Raw genomic sequence first — 11531 nt, forward strand, 5'->3', positions numbered from 1 at the left:
AAACGAGAAGGCCCTGGTGTCTCCTAAAGTGTCTGTAAACAGCCGATAGTAAGGAATGATGAGAACATAGGCGGAATTTCATGGAGGAATGCTTTTAGTGTGAACAACTTTCAAAGCCATTTTAATATGTAGGCAGATCTTTCCTAAAATGCCTCTGCACTTGCAAATACTGAAATTTCTAGGAGTGCAATATTTTCATAGAGCAGGAACTGAAGTATGGCAGCAACTTATACTTTGCCAAACAAGAGAGAAGGCATCTCGAAAAAGAGGGCACCTAGTTGCATAAAAATTGCCGTTGCTAGTCGTGAAATGCGAAACACATGCATAAAAATATGCATAAGCATAAAATAAATAATAAAATAATAAAAATGCATAAAATAAAAAATGCATGTGTACAGATTCAGAAATAATGGCTGTGATTTCAATAGAAACACATTGCATCCCGCCATGGCTGAGAAAAGTGAGCAGTGTGTCTGTCTGTCCAGATGCTAAGCATTGCTGAGTATTGTACTTTAAGCATTTTTGAAAGCCGGTGTGGTGCAGAGCTTAAAATGCTGATTGTGGGGCTGGGAAACTTAGGCCCTAATCCCTGCTCAGCTCTGAACCTCACTGGCTTACTTTGGGCAAGTCACTCTTGTCAGCCAGACCCATCTCACACAGTTGTACTGATGATAAAATAGGGAGCAGGAGGACCTGTAAGCTGGCTTTGGTCCCTTAAAAGAGGAAAAAAGTCAAGATAGAAATGGGATAAAAATTAGAGGCTCATACTGATCTTGACTTTAAACCAAACTTGGACTATGCTGCCCATTAAATAAAGGACATGACACCTTCATATAGAGGAATTTGAAGGTGACTTGTCAGCTCTCCGAAAGAGAGGACTGTAAAGCAAGACACTTGGACCCCTACACCCAGGAAGTGAGCAAGATGTGCTTACATCTGTCTAAAGCACCCGGAATGGGTTCCAACCTTGTCCCACCCCACTTCATTAAGGTTTTGCATTGGGAACATTTGATGGGATATAATTGATCTGTGATCCAGTTGAAAGTCAGATAATTAATCAATTGAAAAAGAAAACTGTTGACATTTCATGCAGATCTTTGTGCTCCACCTTCCAGGCATCTTCTCCCCATCAGGGTAAGACAATGGGGTGCAAGCAGTGGAGTGGGGAGATAAAGCAAGAGGCAACACAGCCCATGGTGAAATTGCTGTTGCACTTGGTGACCTGCCCAGCTGCATCTCATAAAGCAGGTCTGCTAAAGGCTCCAAGCAGGTTTCTCTGAGTCACAGACTCAGGCTCAGCTTGCCAGTAAAAGTGGTATTGCTTATGATTTTGATTGACAGTACTGGGAGGAAAAAGGGATCCTGGCTTTGAAAAACCAAAGAGGACAGGTGGATGGGAGGAAGGAAGGAGAAGGAGAAGGAGGAGGAAAGGAGAGAGGGAGGGAACGCCAACACAGAGATGGACACGTTTTGGAAACCCAGCGCAAAGTACTGAAAAGATGGGGGTGCACTTCTCTTTTTAATAAAAGAAAAAAGTACTGGAAGTAGGAAAATATTACTGGAGACCTGGCTGCTATTCCTGGCTGTCTGCCAAGGGGATGATAGTGGGAGGGGAAGAGGTTGACCTGGCAGATGTGGGCTTCCGCCTTCACCCTTGTGTTTTATCAGTCCCGCAGCGGGAGAGCTGGCACCAAGGCCAGCTGAACGATGATGAACGGCTCTTGCGTCCATCCCCAAAGTGCCACATCAGCAGCGGCGAGGGCCACGAGCCGCCAAACTGCGTGGTGATTGTAACGAAGAACAGATTGTCCCCTGGCCAGTTTCCAGAGCCCTCCCAAGCACAGTAAAATAAAATCCATGCGCTTGGATGCAGAGGAAACCCAGGGTGGGAGACGGGACTGGTGCTGTTGCGGGGGATGGAGCGGGAAGTCATGTTAGCTATCCCTCTTGATTGGGCCCCGGGCATATTCGGAGGGGGCTGTTTCAGAAATCAGCAAGGATGAGCCGTTGTACGGAACCTGTCTCCAAATGCTCACTTTATTCCCATCACCAGCCGGATGGATTCTTGGCAGTCCACAACACAGTTTATAATGAGATGGAGGAAAAAATGTGAGCTTAGATCTGTGATCAGTCCGTAAAGCAAACACTCGGGCCTGGAACGGGATCAGTTGAGTCCCTCCCACTCCCAGCAAGTTAACCATGCAACAGCCAGCAGAGGGAAGCCCTGCATCTCTGGCGAGATTGCTAGGGCAAAGTTCCTGTGCCACGCACCTCACCGAGCATTAATAGATTCAGGAGTTGAAGCAGCCTCTGGGGAGGCAGAAAGACTCCCATGGGCCATATGATTTCCTACAATTAGGCATAGCGCAGGGAAAGGAGACAGGTACTTTCTCCCTCCGCAAGTCTCACGGCATTGGGGGGCCGTGGTCATTGCCCATCGGTTCTCCTTTGCTCCCCGGCCAAAGCACCAGGCCTGTGCACTGTATTGAACAAACACCAGAACAGGGCTGCTCATTATGCTTGGACTGGTTGACAGGAGATTTGGGACAAACAAGAGAAAGTGCTGACGGCCACAAGCACAAATGCAGTTGAAAGGGAATTAGACATATTCATGGAAGATCAATCCACGGAGGGCCATTCGTCACGACCGCTCTATGCACGCTCCCGGACCAAAGCCAGAATGCTGCTAAATTCCAGCTGCTGGGAGCAACATCTGGAGATGCCATTGCCCAGATTGGCTCAGGCTGTGGGGGGAGGGGTTCGATTCAAGCTTTCTCCTCATCAGGCACTGCTGCTCCTCCGCTTGCCCTCCTTCAAAGCCCTTCTGCTCCAAGCAGACACTCTTCGCATTGTTCTCCTTGCTTGTAGGTGATCAGGCAGGGACAGCAAAGGGGAGAAGGGGCTGTCACTGTGCAGGAGGGACCTTTTCAAGGTCCTGAACGATGCCTAGTTCTTGTATCCCTCAGGTGGGCTTCCCCAGAATAGAGCTGCATAAGAATCATTTTCTGTTCTTTTCTGAGCAAAGTTTACTCAGTCCACAGCTTTTTCACACTGCTGAGTCTCCCAAGTTCTGATAAATTCTCCATTCACCAGCACTACCTGGCAAAGAAAGCTCCAGGAATGAGGATTCAGTGGGCAGGCAAGAAGTCAGCTGCTGCCCATAAGATGAATGGGTGGCTGGCAAGAACTCTGCTGTTCCACCTGGATGATGGGAAGAAGAGATGGCTACTGTTGGCCAGCCCAGAAGGATCGAGTAGATTTGGGTGCCAAAAGGCCTTCTGTAAGAAGCATCACTCCACTCTGGGACTTCCTTTGTGCCTCCTGCCCTCCTTGTATTCTGCCTTTCATATAGACCAAACAAAACCAACAATGGCCATACAATGCCTTTTAAGAGGTAATGCTTGAACTCTTTGCCTAAATGCACCTCTAGGCATGGCCATAGAGAGAGCCTCACCCATTTTGGTGCCTCCTCAACATCTGGAACCCTCCAGATGTCTTGGACTGCAGCTCCCACAAATCTTGGCATTGATCATGCTGGCTGGGGTTGATGGGAGTTGAGCATCTGAAACATCTGAAGGGTACCAAGTCAGGGAAGGCTGTTCTGAACAGCACTCCCATGGTGGTGGTAAGAATACCATAATAAGCAAAATAATTGCTATTTACAAGTAAATTGACACTTCAGTGCCCCGGTACCACTAATTCCAGCTTGCTGAGAGACCGCCTAAGCTGCCTTGCCTAAGGGTGCACAAAAAAGCTTAGGAACTGCTTTGATGGACGCTTATGCCCTTTCCATACCCAAAGAAATTATAAGCAGCAGCTTCTCACTTTCTGTTTACTGCTTGCTGGCACTTACAAATGGGCTTTCTCCTGGCAGCTCTGCCATCAACAGACCACCCAGGATTTTTCCAAGGGAAACTCTGCAGAAATATTCCAGAAACCAGGTGAAGGTTTCTGAACAGATGACCAAGGGTGGGCTGAATGGCACCAGAGTGTGAGCAAAGCGCATCCCATCACTCAGCATCATCAAGATCCATCATGCCTCTTCAGCCATCTCCAAAGGTTACAACAGAGGCATACAGTGTGTGTGGGGTTTGGTTACCAGCCCCCAATTTGCTGATCGCATCCCAGGGATTCTTTTGGCCACAGCATCAAGCCACACCGCATTTTATTTGGGAAGAGAAACGGCTTGGTCGTAAATTTTTGGTGGCTTCAGTGGTGGGGAATGAGGTTGAAGCCTGCATTGAGAGGAACCAAAAGGATTATGACCGATTCAATCTGCAACCTGGATGCTTTTTTTAAAAATACAGCAGAGGCACCACTAGGACGAGCAAGGAGAGTCTGTCTGCTCCCCACGATATCCCAGTTTAGAGCCTCCATCACTATCCACATCCACAGGACTTGCCTGTATTTCAATCCAGCTCATTGGTTCGAGTCTTCCAGGGACTTCAACATAATAAGTGGATTTGGGAAGGTCCCAGCAAGCATCCCTACAAAGGGGATGTGCTACAGTAGCCTTTGCCAATCAGGTGCCCTCTTGAAGTGCTGGACAACAACTCCCATCACCCCAGTCTATGGACCAGGCTGGTTCAGGCTGATGGGCATTGCAATCCAAGCCATCTGGAGTAAGGATTTAAAGGCCTCAGTAGAGATTTGTAAAATTGCAAGACAGTATCGAAAAGTCATGGGTAAAGGAAGTTCTCTCTGAAAAGACTACAGTTTGGGGTGACCCAAGCGATTAGCAGTAGGTTTGGACTGGCCAGAAAGAAGCTCAGTGGTTGGAGTGGGACTAGGGTTCTAGATCTGGGTTCTAGTCCCCATTCAGCCCCAAAGTTCACTGGGTGACCTTGGACCTGTCAGAAACTCTCAGCCTCAGCTACTTCACAAGGCTGTTATGAGAATAAAATGGAGAAGAAGAATATTCAGTATTTCACTTTTCAGTCTACTTATAACAGAAGGTCTGGGGCCAATTCACATAATCTAGGAATCTGAGAAGCAAACAAAAATGTGCCTTCTATAGGCCCTCCTTGGATAAATCTGGGCTATTTGCAAGAGGAAACATGGTGGGCTATGTACACAACACTGGACCTAAATCGATAACTGGATACATATTGTAGTGACGTGCCATCAAGCCGTCTCCAGCTTATGGCAAACCTATGAAGAAGTGCTTTCCAAAAGCCCTGTTCTTGACAGCCCACCCAATCCTTAAAGACTCAAGGCTGCAGCTTACTTTATGGAACCAATCCATCTCATAGTTAGTCTTCCCTTCTTCAGCTTCTTTTGCTCTTCCCTAACATTATTACCTTCTCCAGTGACTCTTGCCCTCTCATGATGAGTCCAAACTATGAAAGCTTCAGTTTCATCATTTTTGCTTCCAAGGAAAGCTTCAGTTTGACTTGATTTAGGACCTACTTGTTCATCTTTCTGTCAGCTCTGGGCATTTGCAAAGCTCTCCTCCACTGAATGCATCCATTTTCTCCTTGACAGTTGTCTTCACTGCCCAGTTTTCACACCCAATCATAGTGATCAAGAATACAATAATGTGGATGGCCTTGGTCTCCAGTAAAATACCCTCAGATACGTTTGTCTTTTCTAGTTCCTTCATTGCTGCCCTTCCAAGTCACAATCTTCCTATGGCTTGCCTGCAGACTCCATTTGAATAAATAATGGAATAAAGGGAATTCTGAACAATGCATCAGGAAGGCTGCAATCCATAACATACTTATAAGTGAGTAAGTCCCACAGGAGGGCTTAGTTCCGAGTAAATGAGGCCAGAATTGCACTGTAACTTGACTACCCCAAGAGGTAATTACAGTCACTCACTTAAATGGCTTTTAACATGATTAGACAAAATGGAAGAGGCAGAGATTGGCTCAAGAGCCACTACTGATCACAACAGCCAAATGCCGTTTCTGGGTACAAATGGTACTGGAGCAGTGCTGGTGAAAGGAAGGTTTTTTGCCTTCGTTCCCTGCTTCTTGTGCCAGGAGTATGGCTATAATTGGCAGCGTGGGAAGGAAGAGGTCAGCTGCTGCTGCTGCACAGGTGTGCACTGAAAAATAGCATCAAAAGTCAAGTCATTGGCCATGCAGCCTATTCGACAAGGGTCTTCAAGTGGAGGCTAAACTCTGATTTCTGCCCATAAAACTATGCCACATGAAGACACCCAAGTACATGGACACACCTGCAACCAAAGAGAGGGTTCCAAATTGGTTAGGTTCATAGAAGCTGCCAGTCAGAGTCGTGGTCCATCAAGCCCAGTAATGTCAGCACAGACCGGCAGCAGCTCTCCAGGATTTTTGCTAGAGATGGACTTCCATCTTTAAGGCAGGTCATGATACAGGAATTAAAAAATACCAAAAGAATATTTCTATGCATATTCTATTAGATCTACATGCTTTTTGTGTGATAATTCATGTGAAATATGCTAATACTGTGATTGGTTCAAATAGTTCATTAAAAAGAACTGTGCAACGTGCAGTCTTTTCTTGGAGATGGAAAAATCATGGAGTCCTGACTCAGTCCACTTCCAGTCCTCATACTGGGAACAGCCAGGAAGTCTTTCAAGCTCAACTGAGCTGGACTTCCTTGTTTCAACACGTCCCTATTCGTGACATTTAAAATTCCAAAATCCCTTCTAAATTGGAAAACATATGCGACTGAGTAACAAACATCATATCATGTGTTTCCAGAATGCATGTCTAATCCTGCAAGACTGCTTGAGAAAGGAGCCCCGCGACCTCAGTGTTTCTGTCAATGATTGGGAGACTGTTTCATTTTTTTCATGTTCTATTTGGGCCTCTCCTAGTAGGTACCATCCTTGAACACCCAAACAAAGACAGAAACCTGAGAGGAAGCCTGACTCAGCAAGCCAGGGCCACAAGGTTGGTGGCTGGTTTGCAGGGGATGGGGTATGAGGCGAGACTGAGGGAACTGGGTATCTTCAGCCTGGAGAAGAAGAGACTCCGAGGGGATCTGTATGTGAGGGGGTGTCACATGGAGATGGGTAATGACCTGTTCTCCCCTGCAGAGGAGGTAGGATGCGCTCCAACAGAGCAAAGCTCAGGGAACCCAGGTTCCAGTTGGATGCCAGGAAGCACTTCCTGATGTTAGGATCCCGAGGGTGTGGAATGGGCTTCCACGGGAGGTGGTGGAGGCCCCATCGGTGAGGGTGTTCAAAGATAGGCTGGACGTGCACATGGTGGGCATGTCGTGAGCGGAGCTGGCTGGAGCTGGGGGTCAGACTAGATGGCCCGGGAGATCCCTTCTGACTCGCTCTGTTTCTGTGTTTCTATGTTTCTAAGCTCTTTGGGTCTGCTGTTCTGCTCTGGGCCAAGAGAGTCAAGAGACCACATAACCCAGCCTGGGACCCTCACACTGTGGAAGCAACACAGAGAAGGCTGCCTTTGGAATGTGCCTTTTGCAGTCCAAACAGCCCGGTCTGCTGAGTGAGAGTCAGCAGCCCAACTGTCCCCGTCTAGGGAGGTTTGGAAGTGGACTTTAATTTAATTTAGCCGGGCAGTTACAGTCTACTTTGTGGAAATTTTCTCATAAACAGTTTGTTGGAAAGCAATGGCTTCCTCGGCTTTTTTCAAATTATTGTTCCATTCAGGGAGGAAATTGATATCCCCACTTGATCTAGATAAAAACATTTTTGTGATTGCTGAGGGGGAAAATCAACATTTTTTAGAAAATTGAAAGCCTTCTTTCCTATCCGAGCCAGAGAAGAGTTCATGCAATCTGTCAGCCTGTACTCAACCTTAAGTATGGACTGAAAGGAGCGCAACCCATTTTTAAAATTGCCAATCTTTGCCACGGATTCTGATTCAGAGAGGCCGAATCAGATCCTTCTCCCCTACAGACAATTTACACATGAGCAAACTTTTTTCTTCTAAGTTTTTCTGAAAAGTGATTGAAATCTAGCCCTATCACTCACAAGTCAAAAGGTTCTATTTACATATTATGCATAAGCGGTTGGCATCCGAGGACTTAGGACCCTTCAGTTCCTTCTCCCTTCCACACTCCCTCCTTCTCTGCTCATTCAGGGTTAACTGCAGGCCTCTTTGGAATGCTTGCCATCTTTGGAATTATTTGCCATCAAAGAAATGGTCCCTGGCATTGGAATGAAGGGGAAGGAAGCCAACACATTTTACCTTGGCCACTACGAGCCCTTTGAAGCACGCAAGTCCGGAGGCAAGGGAAGGAAGGAGGGAGGGTTTGTGTTCCATTGCAACAGAAAGTCTGTTGTTTGGTAGTTAGATCCAGATGTGGAAGGAGACTGCCCCAAAATACAATACAGACGCGATCGAGGTTGCTATGTGAGTCCCCTGTTCTCTGGTGCAGGAGAGATTGGACTTCTCAAGGGGTAGCAAGTGAAATCTGTAGTTGGCCTGCTGAAACAGAATGGATGGGGAGAGCAGGAGCCATGCAGAAGATCCAAGCATCATGTGGTGAAGCTCTTCCTGGACTGTGCCATTGCAGGAAAAGGGGACTGCCAGTTTGGTTGTGGCTCCCTGAGAAAATTTCCTGTATGTAAGAAATATATGATTGTGGAGAAAGGTTGAGCCTACACTTCTCCCTGAAAGAAACATTGTGACATGGGAAATCTATGACCAGAATTTTTTATGTATTTGTTTCCAGTCACTGTTGCTGTGATTAGATTGGGACCATTAATTCCCCCTTCTTGCTCCCTTTCTCGCTTCCTCCCCTCCTTACCCTACCATTTTTCAATTAAAAACTCCTCCCCAGAACTTTTACTTGTCCTGCAGGCAAAACACACAGAGAGATTTCCTCTCCTCCTCACACCCCTGGAATTGCATTCTCCAAATAGGGCAACTGGCCAGGAAAAGGAATGTTCTGTGGAACCAGCTGATCCCACATGCCAGAACCCTTGCTCCCAAGTTCAGTCCCCAGCATGTTTGGGCAGGCTGCTGCCAATGGGAGCAGGGCAGCCCAGTGGCCTGACCTTGCCCACGGAGCTTGCTTGGGTCGTCCCCACTTCTTGCACTGCTGGGTCTCTCCAGCCACTTGCCTGCACTGCTCCTTGGATGGCTGGATGAAGCTTGCAGGGATGATGGAAGGCACTCTAGCAAGTGCTAGAGGAAGGGCTTTCCCCCTCTTTGTGGGATACTCTCCACAGAAAGGCTTACTTGGGCAGCTGCATTTGTGCACTTTTTGGCACCAGGTGAAAATGCTTTGCTAATTTTCCTGGACATTTTATGTGTGCTGCTAGACTTAAGGTGGATTTAAGATCCTTTTATGGTTTTATTATTTCCTGCTGGTTTTTATCTTGATTTTATTTTGTTTCTGTTTCATTTTGATGCATATACCTTGTTTTGAATGCACTGTATACCACCAAGAACGTTTCAGTTATTGGGTGGTTTAAAAGCACAATAAATAGAAAATCAATTAATCATTACATCCCACTTGCAGGCTTGGGTGAGGCAACCTTTGGCCCCAGACAACTGAGCCTTTACAACTGATCCATAGTTGCAAAAGCCAGCAGCCCTGGCTGGTACCGCTGGGTATTTTCCCACTCACGCGGATCCCCCAAACAGCTGCGCTCGCCGCTTTCCCACCTTGAAAGCCACAGTCCCAGTCAGGGCTCATTCTGCCTGTTCTCTGCACCAGCACTGGAGAAACCCCTTCCCAGGTTGTAGCTTTGTAGCTGCCGAGTCCACAACCAGCACTGGATGTGGCCCGTCAAGGCAGAAAGCTTGTGCAGCCCTTTTCTTTATCTAGACCAAACCTGGGAAGATTTGGGTGCGAAACCAAGGAGCTACAGCCTACAGCCCGCGTTGTGCTGCGTTGCCTTTTGTTTCCTGTTTTGTTTGTTTTGTTTTCCCGGAAGCAGCTTCCTTCCTTGAATGAAAACTGAATTCATAACAAAGGGTCCTGACTGTGATTGCCTCCCGCTGCTTTTTGTTCTTGTTCCTCCTATCTCTCGAAATGCACCAGCAGAATGGACGCCAACGAGGGCGGGAGGGCAATTCCCTCAAGACTTCGTGGATGACGCTGTGTTAAATTTGTGAGCGAAAATAATACCCTGGCTCGGTTATTAGAGGAAAGAGTATTCCAGGCCCAGTTACTGCTGAGTATGGCTTTATGCTTCGGTCCTCGGGAATTGGTGCCTCTCTCTGCCGGAAGCTGAAAAACACGTTCTTGGAATCAGTGGATCTATGGATGGGCCTATTATTCGCAAGCGTGGCAGGAGACAGGTGCTCCCGCGCCCCCCACCGTCTCTGCTGAGTGCCCCACTCATTCCCTTCTGTTGGAGGACGGAGTGGAGTGCTAACCGCCCCCCCCCCGCATCCTTAGCTACTTGTGGAAATCAAACAGAGGAGGGGACCCACACTGGCATAAGCACCAACAGCCAGCTCAGTCCCCTTCTGAAAAGGGAATGGGTGATGAGGAAGCAGTGCCCGGCCTTTTGCTTTGGACAGTAAAATATTTACTTTGAATGGCCTTGAATTAATCCATCCTATGAGCCGGGAGGGCATTGACCCCAATCTCTCACGTCAAGTGCAGTATCAGCCTCTGCCCCAGCATCCTGTGAAACTCTACCCAGTGTGCTGTTACTTAAACTCAGAGTCAGCGAGTTTATTCCCAGATGGGACTGCAGGCAATAAAGGGTGCCAGAGGGTGGGGGTGTCATTTTTAAAATGCATTTATTTATAACCCACTTTTTTTTCTTTTTGGGGATTTTATGTGATTGCCCTCCTCCACATTTTATCCTCAGAACAACCCTGTGAGGTAGATTAGGCTGAGAGTCAGGGATGGGTCAAAGTCCCCTGGATCTCCTGCATCCCAACCCAAGGCTCTAACCACTACACTTACTGCCTCGTACATCAGTAAACTTCTTAGGCATTTTATCAGCACTGTGTTACTGTGTGCGGGGTTGGGTGGAATCCCAACTAGATCCCATTTATTTCAAGAATCCGATTTCTGGCAAGCATAGAGCATTGTGCTGGGGTGGTCTTGATGAAGGATTTGGGGAAGGGTCCCCTCTCCCCATAAATCAACTTGACGCGCGCTAGTAGGAAGCAGAGGACGGCGTGTGGGCATTCCTGCGCCTACCAGACGCAGAGTCGACTTTTCTTTCTTCCTCCGCTCCGCTCCGCTCCCCTCACCCCAACCTTTTCTGGTTTATTGCGCTCGCCACCTCCAACTGGGGACCAGCTGCGAACGCGCTTCGTCCTTCTGGAGGGCGGGGGAGGCAGGGAGCGCGCGCGGGAGAGTGAGGGGCGCCTGTCTCTTTAAGGCAGGTCCCTGCGGGTGGTTGTGCTGGAGAGTGAAGGAAGTGACGGGGCGATTGAATGAAACGGGGAAAAAGAAGGGGAAAAAGTACGGCGCGGGGGGGCGCGAGAAAGGAAGGCGCGGGGGCGGGAGGGGCGCGGGCCGGCCAGAGTCCAGAGAGGACCCGGGCAGGGCGTTGCGCCGCCTCGGCCGCGGGCGGGAGGACGGGCGTGGGGAGGAACTTGCCGCTGCGCCTGGGGCTGGTCCACGCGGTGGCCGGAGCCGGGCGGGCGCGGCGA

At 48.3% G+C, this 11531-nt stretch overlaps 1 protein-coding gene across 1 annotated transcript in view; it reads left to right on the forward strand.

Annotated features, from left to right (window-relative positions):
• Nucleotides 1–447: 447 nt before the first annotated feature.
• The window catches only part of OAF (out at first homolog), a 32271-nt gene continuing 21187 nt past the window's right edge, over nucleotides 448–11531 (forward strand). Inside the window, exons 1-2 of the mRNA XM_044439486.1 lie at nucleotides 448–460; nucleotides 1669–1815. Of these exons, the coding sequence (XP_044295421.1) occupies nucleotides 448–460; nucleotides 1669–1815 (160 nt within the window). The remainder of the gene's footprint in view (nucleotides 461–1668; nucleotides 1816–11531) is intronic.

This window comes from Varanus komodoensis, unplaced genomic scaffold, assembly GCF_004798865.1.
Source record: "Varanus komodoensis strain SLA01 unplaced genomic scaffold, ASM479886v1 scaffold35, whole genome shotgun sequence".
Lineage (NCBI taxonomy): Eukaryota > Metazoa > Chordata > Lepidosauria > Squamata > Varanidae > Varanus > Varanus komodoensis.